The 18444-nt window shown below is 29.1% G+C and overlaps 1 protein-coding gene and 1 pseudogene across 4 annotated transcripts; one reads left to right on the top strand and one right to left on the bottom strand.

Moving 5' to 3' along the window:
- Positions 1-7024: 7024 nt before the first annotated feature.
- On the bottom strand, positions 7025-18053 carry LOC149877344 (cysteine protease ATG4B-like). Of its 3 annotated transcripts, XM_090074244.1 has the most exons (15): positions 17931-18053; positions 17595-17729; positions 17405-17476; positions 15242-15340; positions 14915-14961; positions 14564-14618; positions 14394-14466; positions 14177-14256; positions 13804-14075; positions 13646-13724; positions 13466-13545; positions 13193-13255; positions 12976-13032; positions 7728-7845; positions 7025-7505 (listed from the first exon to the last, which is right to left on the bottom strand). In XM_090074244.1, the coding sequence occupies exons 2-15, from the start codon at positions 17719-17721 to the stop codon at positions 7429-7431; spliced, it is 1299 nt and encodes a 432-aa protein (XP_089930370.1). In that variant the 5' UTR covers positions 17722-17729; positions 17931-18053; the 3' UTR covers positions 7025-7428. The 3 variants fall into 3 exon arrangements, with proteins under 3 accessions (XP_089930370.1, XP_089930369.1, XP_089930371.1); XM_090074243.1 differs by lacking the exon at positions 17931-18053 and having other exon boundaries at positions 17595-17869; XM_090074245.1 differs by lacking the exons at positions 17405-17476; positions 17595-17729; positions 17931-18053 and adding an exon at positions 16095-16155.
- Positions 9212-12077, top strand: LOC149877345 (uncharacterized; annotated as a pseudogene). The gene is made up of 4 exons (XR_016448050.1): positions 9212-9467; positions 9606-10308; positions 10358-11519; positions 11728-12077. The product of XR_016448050.1 is annotated as an uncharacterized LOC149877345 (transcript).
- Positions 18054-18444: the final 391 nt, after the last annotated feature.

Below are 18444 nucleotides of genomic sequence, written 5' to 3'. Positions count from 1 at the left end.
GCAGCATTTTATGGTTTGTTAGCTCACGCATATTTTCATAGTGTTATTAAGGTGGTAAACCCCCTTTAAAAATTGAAAAAAAAAATCATTATTTTTTTAATTTTGTTATTTAAAACATTGAAGTAAAAAGTACATACCATATTTTTACTATTGTAAATTTAAGTTCGATAAAAAAAAGAGCAAATTTTGAGTCTCTCAGGTATTTTAATATTTTTAAGTTTTGACCTCTTCGTATCATTTAGCAAGGTTGTTGATCAGAGTACAAACGTACAGTTACAATTATTAGAATACTTACCTTTTCCTGATTAAACGACAAATCAAACCAATTATAGCTCTGTTCCGTATGTGACACTTATCCTTCACCAACAAAATTTAATGATCTACGAAATAAAGGGCATTTATAATTCTGTAATTCTATAACTCTATATATTCTGTATTTTTGTTTTCATCATTTTACTGTTGCGGTTAAAGTTGTATATGATTTTAAAGTAAATAAATTGATTTTACTATGGTAATTGTTGCTGCTTTTTCTTCTTGTTAAAAATATAAACAAGCTCCTTTCTGATTGGTGGAGTAAGAAAAGTGTATATGAGAAAATCGAAAGCAAATCCAATGTAATAAAGTAAAATTAAAAGTTTATCGTTCAGTTTTTCTAATTTTTCTTCGTTTACTTGCTCTTTGATGAGAAGCCAATTACATGTTAAATCTGGGATTAGATAGAAGACGACGAAGTTGACAACAATAAGACAAGGCACGAGAAAACGTCTAAACGCGAGCTTCAAATTCTTTTGTATAGACACTGTACCTATTTGATTTGTAGGAAGGCCAACGTTATGGTGCATAGGCAGTGTTCTCCTTCTGACTTGATGATGACGATGCAGATGATAGCCAATGTATCCAATTGTGATAATTATAAAAACCAGTAAAAGAGAATCAGTTATTGGAAAGATGTATATGGAAAATACATTTTCTATGGAGTCATAGAGTTTTGGATAAAATATAACAGCTAAAAATACTGCAATTTGAACTACAATAACTAAACTCATAGTGATTTTCAGCCTTCTATACGTCCATACTTGATTGTACCGCAGATTTAAGTATATTTCACAAAAACGATTTGCCACGAAAATAAATATTGCAAACTCATGTAAACTAAAGGATACAATTGTAATGTAAATATCCAGAGCAGGAGTTTCACCTTTTTGAGCTGAGATTAATCCGTGAATAATTCTTAAATTCAGCAAAGCAATAACTTGAGCTTGCGTGAAATTAATTCCCATAAGAATTAAATGCTGTATATTGCTTAGTCGTTGCCTCACTTTTATAATCAAATAAATGGCAAGAAGTTTTGAAGCCAGAATTACAAATCCAAAAGTTAAAAAGCAAACATTAAGAATCATTTCAGTTGTTACAGCTAAAGCAAATTTCTTAAAAACATTTCTATGAGACAAGAAAGGGAAGAAACAAAAAATTGAGTTATCATTTGAAAGGCTTTTTTATATTTAATTTGAATCTCGCTGCAACTTTATTGTTACGCACAGATATTCTATAACGCGTTAATATAAAACAGCATTTGATAACAGCCTTTGATAACAGTCTTTGATTTTGATAAACTGTAAGTGTAAAAAGGCCTTTAGTATCTGCTTTTAAATTGATAAATATTAAAATTAAAATTTATTGCATAAAATTAAAAAGTTTTTAAATTGAAGAAAATGGAGTTTTGATTTAAGTGTTGAGCATATATTATTATATTATTATGTTAACAATATTAATATTATTATTTTAATAATAATAATGATAATATAATGTATTGTTATTACATTGTTGTTGTTGTTGGTGTTGTTGTTGTTGTTGTTGTTGTTGTTGTTGTTATTATTATTATTATTATTATTATTATTATGATTATTTATTATTATTATTATTTAGGTTGTAGTTAAACGTTATACATTATAAAATCTAATTAAGGTTGTTTTCTTTCGTTTTTGAACGAAGTTTACTACGTATTTCAAAATATTATCTTTCTACGGAGCTGTTTTTGGTATTTAAACTTGAAAATCCAAATAGGCATTTATTCTTTTTTTAAGATTTAATTGTTGCGAAAAAATTGCGAAGAAAGAAGTAAATTTAGATGAGAAGAAAGCTTAAAAGTTTATGAAATGTTTTTGCGTTTCGAGAGACTTTGTGAATTAGCCATCGATTAACTGGCAGTGATTCGTGGAATTTTTCTTAGAGATTTTATAGCCTTGGTGTCTGATAGGGTTGTCGGAAAGTCATTCAGATTGGAGGAGCAAAAAAAAAATAGTTCGGCTGGAGCTACGTTAGTTCTTAAAAAAATTCTCATTCTCAAATAGATCAAAGGGGAAGGGAGGGCGAAAGAGGGTTTGATAATGGTTTAAAACACTAGCCCTATCTAAATTGGTCTCAATTAGTCAGCTTTTATTCTATTGCGGGAATGAAGCCAGTCATGATCCTACGAGATGCCGGTTGCATTAATTACATCTGAAACAACATTTGTACTAATATGATACATTATAGGCAGCATGCGTCGAGAAATTATTGATTGTTCATCATCGTCGGTAGCACGAAAATCTTGAGATTAAATAGCAATGTAAATAGTATTCATCTTTTAGATGGGCAAGTTAATTATTTTTTAATGCTGGCTATTTGGAAGAAGGAAGTGGTGAAAATTTAATTATTCTTGTGGTCCCATATCACTACACACACAAAGTAAATACTGTCAGTCTTTAATTTTTAAAAGTGCAGCTTCCAATAAAATGATACATTGTTGCCAAGTATCATCCTGGCAACTTACTATTTTGAACGGATGTTTGCGGGGCTTAATAAAATGCTGCTAATATAACCTGCACAAACAACTTTTTTAATGATGCATGAACAAATTCACTGAAGGCTTTTTTATGGGAACTAGTGTACCAGATAATAAAGAAGCTGCAGAAGAGATCTATCTAACAGTTCAAGAGACTGCATCTTTAAGTGTAAGTTGAACAGAGCAACGGATGTAGAAAAAATTTAAGAAACATTATTAAATAACGCTGTGCACATTAAGAATGTCGATTGCCGCTTAATGTGTTAACATTAGGTAGCAATCGACAAGGTTCACATTAGGAGTTGTTTATTTAGAGCTAAATATATATAATTTTGAGTCAATTTGTTCTAAGGATTGATTTTTTATAAAATAAATCCTCTTTATAAAATGAATGCTAATCTAGTTAAAATCACGATAAAAAAAACTCTGCGTTTATCATATCAAAAGGTTGACTTTAAAATTGTCTGTTACCGACTTGCTGATGCTGCAATTGATATTTTCGGTGAATAATATTTTCGGTAAATAAATATTCCTTGAGTTCTTTTTAAATCATTTTGTAGCAATAGAAACACTAGTTAAGTAATTTCGGGAAATCTGATGGAAGTTTCTGGAAAAACTTTTTTTCTGCTGCTCTCACTGGTATATGGGGAGAGGGGATTTCATTGAATGCAATCACGTTTTTTTACTTTTTCTGCTGAAAAACTTGCAGTGATTTATAACTTAATAGTGATTTGTGTTGAGATATGTTTTCTATCGCCACTGATTGTCATTTGGAAAGTAGGCCACTGATATCTACTGTGATATCTACTGTGATTCTACTGTGATATCTACTGTGATATCTTCTGTAAAGGCAAATATTACGTTAGCTCATGAAAGATATCTTTAGAAATCTGGAGAGCTGAGGAATCTTTTTCATTTGTCTTGCTTACTTATGAAGCCTAAAGTAAAAAGAATAACAACAAAGAATACAAAGGTAGAATTAAAATTCTTCTATCCTGTCATTTTTCCTGAGAAAAAATCGTTTTTTACTTAGGCATCTCGTCGCGTTGGTTTGACTAGGTTCTAACTGACATTTTTGCCAAAATTGACTTAATCATTTTATTAGACTATTTAAATCATGATGAACAAAATAAATTGAAATTTACAACGATATAGCGCAAAACAAGCAAACGGCGAAAGTGCCAAAGTTCTATCTGCAACGTTATTTAACTAATATTTAGTTTGACAAGGTTCTAACTAACAATAACTTCATAATCTCTTGCTGGTTTTTATTAACTAATTATTATGATAGAGAATTTTATACCCATCAAAAATCGTATAAAAAATAGGTCTGAAAATCAACAAAAAGTGATCTAATTTGACACCGATGTAGAACAAAATACCATTAAAGCTATTATTTGAAAAATTAAAAAAAAAATCGTTTTAATGACGTTACTCAAATTGACACCAGCTGTCAATGTGACAGGTCAGTGTCAATGCGACAGGTCATGTCACATTGCGAAACAAAATTTTGGTTTCGATTAGCATAGAAATAACTATTGTAATTCAAAATTAAAGGGGATTTATAAGCTAAAGTTATCTTTTTATTTTAAAGTAATGATGTTTTTGCATTAATAAATTTACAAACTTACCGCAGTCAATGTAAGTACAATTCGCCGCGCCATTCCCTTACGGTAAGTTGATCTAACTATATTTTGCAGTGCCTACCCCAAAAAGTAAGTCAATACTTCTTCATTTTTCTTTACTTATCTACAAAGGTTAGTCGATATATGTGCAATTTGGAACGTTGATCTTACAAGGTAACTTATTTTAACTTGTTAAATCAAAAATATTAGTAATATTAAAATTTAAACAACTTGTAATAAAACGTTTTTGTCGCAATAATAAAAACCAGGCTGCGTAGTTCAAAGAGAAACCGTGAGGAAAACAATTGTAGTGAAAATGCAAATAAAAACTGATGACCACGCTAAAAAACAAATTTTTTCAAAAAGGAATTACGCCTATAGATATTTTTTTCATGTAAAAGGAGAAAAAGTCCATGCGAAACATTTTACCTAACTAAACCGTCAATTTCACAAAAGCTAGTTTACACAGCTCACAACACCAAAGATGTTAAAACAAATACTCCTGCACAAGATCTACGAGGTAAAATCATGAAAGGCAAACGTACACCGCACAGTGCACCAAAACGTACACCAACTCAGCTAGGGATCACAAATCTTTTCCAACAGTTGTGTCACATTGTCGTGTAAGTATCAATAGAGAATACCTTGAGCCACACCTTAATATTTCAAAAATGTATAATCTTTACAAAGAGAAATGTATAAACGAAAATGTTGAGCTAGTAAAAAAATCTATTTACTACCATATTTTCTCCACCCAATTCAATCTTGGCTTTTACATTCCCAAAAAGGATAGATGCGACTTTTGTGAGAAGTTTAAAGTTGCTGAAAACACTGATACTATGTCTGAAAAATTGAGAGAAGACTTTCAAAGACATCAAGTTTTTAAAAAAGAAATGAGAGATACACGTACTAAAGAAAAAAAAGAAAAAAATGTTCCGGTTTTACTTTTTGACCTTCAAAATGCTATATTGACTCCGCATGCAGAAATTAATTCCCTTTTTTATCTGAGAAAGCTAAGCTTGTATAATTTGACAGCTTATTTTTCAACAACCAAAAAAGTGTACTGTGCATTATGGACTGAATCAATGGCGGGAAGAAGTGGCAATGATCTTGCCAGTGCCTTTTGCAAAATTTTGAGTGATGTGGCAAAGGAAAACGACGTAAGTGACTTAATTACTTAGTCTAACTCCTGCGTTCCTCAAAATCGGAATAGTATATTATCAAATGCTGTGTTACATTTTTTAAGAGACAATCCTAACATTAATTCAATCACTATGAAATATTCCCTTCAGGCCATTCATGCGTCCAAGAGGTGGATCATGCCCATAGCGAAATTGAAAAGCTCATGAGGAAAACTGATTTTTATAGTCCAATTGGATTGATAAGGATGTTGAAACAAGTTAACAGAAAAAATCCTTGTCGTATCATTCAAATGAAGCCACATGACTTCAAGGAGTATTCAGTAACAGCAAAGCTATTTAGTTAAAATTCAGTTCCTTTTTCTAACGTTGCTGTTCTAATATTTACTTAAATATCTTACATTATACATTTTAAATCTAGCCATGATCGCAATAGACCTATGAACTGTGCGAATGTCAAGTTCAATGAAAAACCTAACAGAAAGAATGCAGCAACAAGTCCATCAACTTCCACTGTTTTGAATGAAAAACCAAAGATTCACAATTGTACAAAGGAATATGCAGACTTAAAAAAAAAGAAGATATTAAAGCTGCATTTCCATTTATGCCTCTCGAGGATAGAGATAACTATCAAGTTGTTCTTCACCTATAAAATAAACATGAAAAACTTTTAAGGGTTGTACTTAATGTAATGGTTTTTTTTATAAAAAAAAGAGTAAACAAAATGTTGTAACCTTGTTTTGTGACAGAAACAATTATCTAATTTATAAAAATTAGCTTTTTATTATATTATTGTTTAGGTTACAAAATTTAAAGGAACTAACTGCGTCAGTCACAAAATTTCAAAGTAACTAACATGTTTCTAACTACCGTTAAACAGCAGTTAGAACCTTGTCATAGTGAGAATATGATTATTTCACTATGACAAGCTCCTAACTGCATCTTGAGGGGTGAAACATTTTTTAATAAAAAATAGTAATATTTATAGCAAACGCTTATGTTATCATGAGTAAAAAATATTATCGATGGATTTTAATAATTTTTGATGGGTAGGAACATAACAATTTTGAACTTTGATTTACTCAAAACTACTCGCGGACCACTTGGAACCTTGTCAAACCAACGCGACGATCTGAAGAGACAAAACAAAAAAACTTAACGACTTTTGCTCGAACTTTCAACTGGGATTACCAAAATAAGTTTTAATAAATTCATTTTGAAAAAAAACGTATAATTATAAAAAAGTGACAGTATTGTAGGACCCCCTTCCCGCCCCCCCCCCCCCTAAATAATTACAGGAGGAAGTCTAATGCTTCACATTAAGATCTAAATTTAAAAAAAAATTAACGTTACAATTAATTTCCTTTGATCAAAGTAAATCTACAATTTTTATTTAATATTGCGGCAAATGTAGCCAATCAGAGTCATTAAACAACTTTTAATATCTAGGTTAACAATTTTTGAAAGCAAAGAACTCTTACAATAAACAAATACTATATTAAATTTTATAGTTTATTCGATACATCCATATTTTAAACGTAAAATAAACGAGCACGCACAAAAATTAGTATATTACATGTACAGTTTTATAAATACGACTTTTAATACACACCTATAAGCAAATACACGCCCATAAGCAAATGATACATATATTTCAAATACTTTTAACGAAGAAATTCAAATTTTTAATTGAAAAATTAAGTGAATTATTGAAGAAATTAACACTGAGGGACACAAAGCACTTTGAAAATATACTTTGGAAGTAACTAGAAAATAGGCAAAGAGTTCACTCACAAAAATCTGACAAAAATGGAAGAAGTCACACTATAAAATATAACCATTATAAAATTTCATACTCTCCGCTCGAATCAAAACGTTTTTCTTCAGCGCCGTAATCATAACTGAGCACTGTGAAGTCTAAAGTTAAACGATATATTTTTAAACAGACTTTTAAGAAGAAACTTTTAAAGGTCATAACTGAGATTCCTTTAAACCAAACCGTAATTCGATTTAAAAAGAATTCTTCATAATACGAAAGTCGTAAAACAATTACGATTTTCGTAAATCGAAGGATATTTTTTAAAATAAATTTAATGCTTCTTATAAATGAAGAAAAAACTGCAAGCAAAAAGCCATCACCTGATTTAAAGCAATCAACATCATGGCAAGGTCTCTTAGGTAGTTCAAATGGAGGCCAGTGCCGTGGACGAGTCGGATTTATTTCAAACATTGGGCGCTTTTCACGTTGCACAACGAGCTAAAAGCAAAATAAAACATTGATGAATTATCTGAAGGGAAAATACACGATTTCTTTTTTATAGAAGAAGGGCATAGACGAGTTAAAAAAGTAAAATTCAAAGTTTTAAATTTTTTTAGATGAGAAAATACTTTTAAGTTTTAAACGAGAGAATAATTCACCAAATCAGAAATTTTAAAATTATGAACAAGTAAAAATTTTTCAAAAAACAAGGGGTTGCACCCTACATCACCGAATTTGTTGAAATTTGACACAAAAGTGTAAAGATCTAAGTAAAGAAAAGACTGAACTTTTTTCAAAATTTTTTTATCCCTTGAAGAATCACAGCAATTTAAAGTTAGTTAGATTTTGACTGAAAAATGAGGAGGGAAATGTGTCCGTTTACTATTTCCCTTATAAGGTGCTTGTAGTAATTTTGCAAAGCTAAAATTTGGTACCAAAGGAGTTTGAATCCTGTTTAACCTGAAAATTATTAATTTGTATCTCTCAAAACAACAAAATATAGTTTATTTCAAGATCTACAAAACGCACTAATGACAATAAAAAAGAGCATTAGCAACTATAGCACTAGAAAAAATCTGACTGATAGAAAAAACTTTTAGTTTTAATTTTCTTAAAGATTAGACAAAATGATGTTTTGGTTTTTCAATTTTTCTGAAAAACTAAAAAAAAAATAAGTGAGCAAATTCATTTTGGTATCGAACTAAATACAATTATATTTGTTTTTAATCAAATTTTGAGTCAGTTGATTAAAAAAAAACAGTATGTGTGCTATGTGATTTAAATTTTTACTAAGTTGTTACAAAATATTGTTAAATATTTCATAAACTTATAAATTTTTTATTTTCATTACATAACAGTTATGTCATTTGCATTGTTATTTTCATTACATAATAGTTATGTCATTAAATTAAACAATATTATGTAATAATTTGCATTGTTATTTTCATTACATAATAGTTATGTCATTAAATTAAACAATATTATATACTTTTTCTATTGATTGTTTTATTGTAATAAAATAGTGATTATCTCATCAATAAAATAAATAATAAATCCATCAATAAAATACATAATAATATCCAATAAATATTACCTTGTTAAATTATATAACTAAATATAATTATATTTAGTTATAATCTACTTTCACCCTAATTTTTAGTAAATAATTAGTAGAGAATTGACAATAATTAGTAGATAATTAGGCATTTAAAATATGTCTATTAAAACTAATAGCTATTTGTTCAGGCAAATGTTCTTTTACTTTAAGCATATTGTTTGTGTTCAAGTGTACTTTGCTCATTAGGAATATTGTATTAAAGATTTATTCTATTTAAGTGTTTAGATTATAATTCCTCAGTTTTATATGGATAACAAAATCAATTGTTCATTTGTTCAAATGATTATGCAGCTTGTTATAAACAATCATATAACCCAAGTAAGAAATCTGATTGAAGATGTTGACAGGAACGATCATAAACTACTTGGAAAACGTACAAACTTGAAAGAAGAACAAATTACTAGTACATGCACACATCATTGTGATATGTTAATAGTGAGATATAAGAGTTATCAGAAAAGTTGTTTTTTTCCATTTCTGACTCACAAAAAAGTGTGTAGAGGTAAAAGTTTATGTATTTACATTTTAATGGGTAATACCATTCTTAATAAGTTGTTTATTAGGATTTGTTCATTGTTTTATGATAATATTATAATTAATGTTATAGTATTTGAGTAATATAGTTACATTTTCTTTTCAGCATCTCTACAAGTGATTACAACGCATACTGTATTAGAAGTAGAAACTGCAGGTTTAAATCTTATACATGGAAAAAGTTTGTGTCCAACCTATCAAAGTAAAGTTATGAAACATTTATCAAAAAGTATGAGTGAAAATAATGAAGATTTTGATATTGTTAGTGAAACATCCATTCAAAATAAAAAAGAGGGTGTAAATACACACTTTAAAGTTGCTGAATTGTCTCCTATTAAGGTCAAACGATTGCATAATTCAGGAAAATCACAGAAAGTAAATGAAAATTGACAGCATTAACAACCTCCATTAAAAATAAAGTAGCCACTTCCCTTAATATACCAGAAGAAAGTTTTAAAGAACAGTCAAGTTTCTGTAATGAGTATATGGAAAAAGCAAACTTGTTTGATAACATGATGGTGATGTTTGATAACATGATGGCGATGTTTGATAACATGACGGTATTGTTAACTAATAAAATTGCAGAGTCTACAGCAACATCTAAAAAAATACAACTGATAACACTTGCTCCAACTGACTGGTCAATAAAAAAAGTTTCTCAAACTGCACGTAAATTAGCATTAGAAAAAGGTATTTTAGCCATGCCTAATCCTAAATTAGGGAAAGTTCTTCCTGATGAAACAGTTCAACTGGTCAAGTCTTTTTATGAAGATGATAATTATAGCCGTATAATGCCTATTAAAAAGGACTGTTGTGATGGTGATGTTTGATAACATGATGGTGATGTTTGATTGGATGTACGTATGCATAAAGAAAAATGTTCAAATGCTTTTATGTAATTTAAAGGAATTGTTTGTTGCTTTCAAAACCCAGAAATAAAAATAGGGTTTTCAAGGTTTTGCACATTGTTACCAAAATGGTGTATTACTGCTGGTGCTTCAGGAACATATTTAGTATGCATCTGTGCTATTCATCAGAATTTAAAACTGCTTTTACACCCTCTTGGTGTGACATACAAAGAACTGTTACCTTATATTGTATGTGACATGAGTAATAAAGACTGTATGATGCGTAAATGTGAAAGATGCCCAGCAACTATGAATGCATTGTTTGAAAAACTTTATAATCAAATTGGAGAGTTTGAAGATGACAATGAAGTAGAATTTGATCAGTGGACAACAACAGATAGGTCAAACTTAACACATAATAAAGAGCCAGTGTCTGAATACATTGAACTAGTATGCAAAAAACTGACTAAACTTGCACCACACTCATATTTAGCTAAGAGTCAAGTATCATACCTGAGATCAAGAAAGGAAAATATGAAAGAGTTAACAGCATTATTTCTGGGTGATTTTTCAGAAAACTATAAATTTGTAGTTCAGGATGAAGTACAAAGCTTTTATTGGACAAATTTACAATGTACACTACATCCTGTGATTATCTATTTCAAAAAAGAAGGTTTTCTCAATCATAAATCTTATTGTATTGTTTTAGATGATATGATGCATGATGTGAACATGATGTATAAAGTTATTGATGTTGTCAGCAATCATATTAAAACAAATCTACCTCAAATAAAAGATATTGAATAATTTTCAGATGGGTGTGCAGGTCAATGTAAGAATTGTAAAAATATTTTGAATCTTTGTTTCCATCTTGAAGATCTTGGTCTTTCTGCTAAATGTAACTTTTTTGCAACTAGTCACATTAAGCAACCTTGTGATGGGATAGGTGGAACAGTATAACATTTAGTAACACTAGCAAGCTTGCAAAGAGATATGGGCAATCATATTTTATCTCCACAAGCAATGTACAAATATTTTAATGAAAACATTGAAGGAGTACATTTACATATCATCACTTTGGTGAGAAACACACTTAAGGAACAATTGGATACTGCAAATCCATACCTGGAACACGTAGTTACCATCAGTTTGTACCACTTGGCCATCAAAAGGTTAAAATATATATGTTTGATATACCTTTCATTAACTTTAAAAAACATGCAAAATTTTTATTGATTAACTCAAATAGATCTTTTATTTGTGTGGAATCATTGTCAAAAGTATTTTTGTTTTATTTTGGACTTACAATTTCCTAATGCCTTTAATAAAACATGATTAACAAAATAATTAAAGTGGAAAAAATGTTGCTTTTTTTTCTAGATAGGTGAAAAGCTATGCAGTGTTGATGAAGAGTTTGCTTTTATTCATGACTTTGGAAACATCCCTGTAACAAGTGTAAATTTTGTACCAGGTGATTATGCCTGTGTTTCCTATGAGCAAAAGTGGTTGGTTAGGAGCCATTGAAGACATTAATCTAGAAGAAAAAGATGTGCTTGTCAAATTTATGTGTCCAAATGGTCCTGCACGATTGTTTAAATGGCCACCAGTGGATAGCCAATACTGGATTCCAGATGTCCACATCATCTGCAAATTTGAAGTACCGACTACAAAAACAGGGCAACTATTTAGCCAAAGACAACTTGAAAAAAATTGGTTTCCTTAGGAAATAGAGATTTTTATATTTAAACTAATTTCAAGTTTGCTGAGTCTGATATGTCTTATCCATACTTTGTTTTAATCTTTTATTTTTTTGTACAATTTATAAATAATTTGAATTAAAAGCATATATAAAATCACTTAAATTGAGTATTCATTTTTCAAAAGGTTTTTTTATATCTTATAATTTTGTTCTAAAAAATTAATAAAATAATTAAGTAACTAAACTATTAATTTTTAATTTGATTAATTTGTAGAAAGTTGGGAATGATTGCCTGATTTTTAAAATATCACAAAATTTTGTGTTCATATCAAACCTTAACAACTCTTCAAGTAAACGTAAGGCCAAAAAAAAATTTGTTCGCAAAGTTGATATACATCTTATCTTTAAGAAAACAAAAATAAATTTTTTTTTCTATCAGTCAGATTTTTTTTATAATTATAATTGTCAATGCCCTTTTTTATTGTCATTATTAGGTGCATCTTATGAATTCTAGAATAAACAACATTTCCTTGCTTCGAGAGATACAAAAATAAATTTTTCGGACTTAGCAGGTTTTAAGCTCTTTTGGTACCAAGTTTCAGAATCGCAGCATTACTAAAAGCACCATATAAGGGTAATAATAAACGGAAAACATTTTTGGCACTTTTCCCCCCTCACTTTTCAATCAAAATCAAACAAACTTTAAGTTGTTGTAAATCCTAAACGGATAAGAATTTTATAAAAAAAATTTACAGTCTTTCCTAAGTTACGTCTCCAAACATTTGTGCCAAATTTCAGAAAATTTGGTGATGTGGGCTGCAGATTTGTTTTTTTTGAAAAATTTTTTGCCGAACCAGATTTAGAAGTTTTACTTAAATGAAGAGATTAGTAAAAAAAAAAAAGAAGTGTTTGCAGAAATTAACATAAACCTCATTTACAGCTTGACACCAGTCATCAAAATCATCTTCCGTATGACAATAAAATCCCTGTAAACAAAAATCAAACAATAAAAACTGATTTCCCTCAGAAAAAATATTTGAAACAGAAGAAATAAAATCGAAAACTTTATCCAACTCCTTTGGATAAATATAGCAAAATATAGGAAACTACTGTGTATGAATAAAAGCATAGATATTGAAAACTTACTAAAGCTACTGATGGGTCTAAACTTTGGAAGCTCATAAAACAAGGGTAGACACAATGAAAACTCTGAAAAAATATTTCAAAGTAAATTGTCCTAATATAAAAGCCAACATTTCATTTAACTCTTGAATATAAACATCTCACACAATATTTATTAATACTATTATAAAAATATTTATTGAATTACATAACATTTTTAATATTTACAAAGCTTTCATTATTATACTTAAAACACATTGTTTTAGATTAAGAAATTTGTCTCGCTGTTTTTATTACCTCATCAGGGAGAACGTTGAATCTTTCAGGCTCTATTGTTGGTTGAGTTGTGTGTGGATCAAGATACAGCAATCGATCACCTGGCAATAAAATTTCACTATAACTTTACAAAACACACAGCTCATCAGTTACAATTCAAAAAGTTCATTACTTCAAGGATAAAATTCAATAAGTAGTTACCATTAAAGCCAATGAAATAATGAGCATGATTAGGTTTGCCACCAATAACCCCCAATGATTGTCGTAAGGTAAACATTATCTAAATAAAAAACAATAAGCTAAAATTCAATTTAAAGAAAATTATAAAGAATTACATGAAAAATAGAATAAGCTATTACTTTTAATGAGTTATAATAGTCAGTATTAACTTCAGATAGCCCAAGTCTTAGTGGAATAAATAGCATTAATGGCCTCCATGATTGAGACTCTTGGCTAACAGATGATTTTAACTTATTAGTGCTACTTGATCTTTGCTTTTGAGAACCTTTACAAGAACAATGAGGAGATGATTGTAAAAATGGCTGATTAACATTCTGATCAGATCTGCCATGCAAGTTTGAGCATTCACCATAACATCCCCATGTATTAATTGAAGACTTGCATAATTTTTCTAATAAAATAAATGATTTAGTAAAGTGATGTTTTTCAAATTATTCTTTACTTGATTTTTTGTGTTTTAAAAATTGACATTGATTTTAAGACTAAATATACTTATGTCTTCAATAACAACGGTATTATCCATCGCCACATGGACTGCCATGTCTGCTACATCATCAAACAAAACAAGCTTTCTAAAAAATAAGTATTATTTAAAAAAAAAAAAAAGAGTTGAAACCCCCCAAAAAAACTCATTAATTCTAACTTTTTAAAAAACCACTTACTAATTTTCTAAATTTACCTTCAGAAATTTTGAATAAAATTTAAAAACCTAATAACTTGCGCTACAGTATTCGGTCCAAACCACTGACCAATTTGTTTACCTTCACTAACGCCCATTTGTGCTTAAATAAAATAGCACGACACAATCAATACTATTTCAAATAAAGTTTATAAAAACTGAAACAATAAATTAGATGAATGTATATAAATAATAAATACCAATTTGATGGATAGAATAAAGGCTGTCTTTTTTATCTAAAAAGGAGTTCAAAATCTAAAAACAAAAAATATTGAAAACAGTATTAGCTTAATACAAGTTGAATATCATACTATAAAGATATATAAAAAACAGTATTGACTTAATACAAGTTGAATATCATACTGTAAAGATATATAAAAAACAATATTAGCTTAATACAAGTTGAACATCATGCTATAAAGATATATAAAAAACTAAAGTAAAAAAAAAAAAAAAAATTTCAGCTCATAAAAAAATTATGAAAAGAGTATTTTCTACCCTAAACTAAGACTTTCAAAAACATGAAAAATATATTTATAAAGCTAGCATACCGTCCTATACATAATATTATCTTTTTTTCCACTTCGCCAATCCCAGTCTTAAAATAAATAAACTTTTCATCTCATAAAAAATACAATATATTCTATAGTACACTTTTAAAAAAAAAATTTATTAAGAAAACTATATTACTATTAAAAATTCTAAAACAAATATTATATTTAATATTTAAATATTACTATTATTAATACAAAAGTATAAAGTATAACTTGAATTACAAAGAATATAACTTAGGGAAAAAATTATAAAGATAGTTGAAAAAGAGAAAAAAAAAAGTAGAAAGAATTTAGTATCAAAATATTTAACAGAAATATTCAAACCTCTGCCTAAATGCCTGCAAAGTAAGGCCTGAGCCAACATCATCTGGCCACAACGCAACATACAACCCCATCCTGTATCTGACATTGGACCAGTACCTCCTTAAATTGAACGTTAGTAAACATACAAAATTTTAACATATTTACAACAGAATACATAAAAAATATTTAACACAATTTCTTAATAATTTTTCACTTTCAACTACAACAATGTTACCAATAAATGTAACCTACATGTAAACATTAATTTAATTAAATAGCACAGGTCAACAAAATTTAACTTTTTTTCTGCTGTTTGAAGTTTGAGAATTGATTTATATTAATTTGGAGCTGTTGATTTAAATAACCATGTCAAGTTAAAATAACATGTGATTTTTATCTAACATAAATAAAAAGTTAGTGTTTTAAAAAGAGTTACATTTTATACTAAATTATACATGCATGTGGAGTCAATTAGACTATCAGCAGTATATGTATAAGATTTCTAATAATCTTTATCATTATTAATTTTTAGATTAAAATAACTAAATAAGAACTCATAGGCAATGTTTGTATAAGCGAGATTATTTTTGTTATGCTTTTGAATGTTATACAAAACCAAGTAAAAAGACATTGTGAAGAAAGCAGACATTACTCTCAGATTAAAATTTGTGACGAGTATAGATTGTAGGTCCTTCATAAAGTGTGCAAACCATGTGTGTAAAACTTACACCAGTAGACAAAGGATAGTGGAAACATTTTAGCATTTGGCATTCCAATTCTATGGCAAATAGCAAAAGAACTGTGTAACTGACAGTTATGTTTGTCTCACAAACATTTCTAATTACAATAAAAAACTCGACAGAAAATCATTTACCCAAATCTAGATTCAGCATTCCATTGAGTGCCCTGATGTAATCCATACCTGTTTTCACACAGCTTCCTTCACTAAAAGAAGAAAATGATAACGCTAAGTTAGAGGACAGTTCTGTGAAAGTAATGGATGCATCGACAGCATTGTCTAACAGAGAATTAAAATATCTTGTTACATTGCTGCTGGAAGTTATGATTGATTGGGCTGCAACATCAGCATAAAGGTTCACTTCCTTAACAACCATTTCAACAAACTTCCTGCTAACCTCAGTGATGAACAAAGTGAGCACTTCCATCAAGATATTTAGGTGAAGGATTATGGAGGAGAGGTATGAAGGCTGATAAGACACATATGGTTGTAGATATATGTTGGGATAATCAGAGATAATGCCCAGACATGAAATACTGCAAACGCAAACAAAAATTTGATTCATAAGTTGTTTTACGAATATTGTTGTATAGCAAACATTTCTAATAATGTCAATTTTTATTAACTTTTTATTTGCTGTATTAAGTAATGCTTCTTAATTTCAATTTTGTTTGTTATTAAGCATCATAGTTTTGAGCAGCACAATTTGACAAACTATCTTGAACATGCAATATCTTTATACTTCACAGCATAAAGAGGGGTATGCTGTAGAATAAATACATAATATAATAGATAAAAATTCTTTTGAAATTAACAACCTAAAGTTAACTAAAACAACTCTCAAACATAAAGAGCAAATTATGTTGACTAATCAACCTGTGTGATTAATTTCTACACATATACATACATACATTACATTACATTGCATACATACATACATACATACATACATACATACATACATACATACATACATACATACATACATACATACATACATACATACATACATACATACATACATACATACATACATACATACATACATACATACATACATACATACATACATGTGTGTGTGTGTGTGTGTGTGTGTGTGTGTGTGTGTGTGTGTGTGTGTGTGTGTGTGTGTGTGTGTGTGTGTGTGTGTGTGTGTGTGTGTGTGTGTGCATATGTATACAGCATAGACAATCATATATACATATATATGATAAATAATATAGACAAAAATATATGTTACACATAATAAAGAAAAAAACTTATGCAAACTAAGGTTATTAGTTAAACACAAAATAACAAAGTACAAAATTTCTATTTGTATAAATAAAAATTTTATACTTTAAATATAAATTTAAATAGTATAAATTTATATACGTATAAAATTTATGTATGACATTTAAACATGCATGTACAAATTTTAAAATGTCTTTGATAAGATATCAAACCTATAGGATTGAAATTTCTTCTGTATGTGAACCAAAACTTTGTCAAAATCTCAGCATTTAACTTCTCCATATCTAAAAAAATATAAAAGAACTATAAGTAACTTAGCTATTCTCTGTGTGTATGTGGGTGGGTGTAAGTGAGAGAGATTTTTTCTCTAGTTAGTTAAGCAGAAATTAGTTTTTACTAAACCTTCATCAGGTTTAAAGTGTTTCCCAAGAATCCAGACAGGTTCGTCCATGTTAAGATTACTCTCAACTGGATTCATTGCAATACCCTCGTATGTAAGAAAAGCTGCATCCATCATAGGTCCCGCCATTGATAAGGCTAAGATCATAAAAAGAAGTTTTGAGTTACCATTTTTCAGTACTTTATTTTCATGAATATTTTCATGCGGTTTAAGTTGCTTTTTAAGTTGCTGTTTGTTTATATTTTACATGACATCCGAACGTTATTAAGAATACTTCAATAAAACAATAGATGTTACTGTGAGACCGTAAACCTAGCAAAAAGTTCGGATCTCGGTACCTGGACTCTGAGGTTTTCGTATCCTTTGTTATTTTTATGAAATTTATTTTGGTTGCGTAAACTTCTTGTCGATACTTCTTCTTCCATAGCGTTTCTTTTTGTATCAAAAAAAAAAAAAAAAAACCGTGAGCGCCGAGTGATCTATGAACGAGTGTTTCAAAGGTCAATTTTTAAGCGCAAACGCAAGAATCCAACTTCAAATTTCAAGCCATGTTTCAAACCTGAGGTTAGACTTATACTATGAGAGATCTTTAACAGTCCCTGAGTACAATCCCTCATAATCTGAACATGACATCTTTTCTGAAATATTTGATAAAAATATTCTTAGCAAACACTACAAGTGTTTTACCTTCCAGTTATTCAATTTCAAAATTATTCATCCAGCAGTTGTGATGTGATTCCATGAAATGCGTAGGAGGAAAAGATTTGCGGGATGGGGTTATTTAAAATCATAAAATTTTTTTATCTTGTTTATAGAACAATCTTTTAACTCTTCGAGCTGTTCACCTTTGAC

Source organism: Hydra viridissima, unplaced genomic scaffold (genome assembly GCF_058129835.1).
Source record: "Hydra viridissima isolate aposymbiotic clone 2 unplaced genomic scaffold, HvirCarnegie_v1 scaffold_16, whole genome shotgun sequence".
Classification (NCBI taxonomy): Eukaryota; Metazoa; Cnidaria; class Hydrozoa; order Anthoathecata; family Hydridae; genus Hydra; species Hydra viridissima.
Note: the sequence above shows the minus strand (reverse complement) of the source record. Positions and strands in the feature narration are given on the sequence as shown.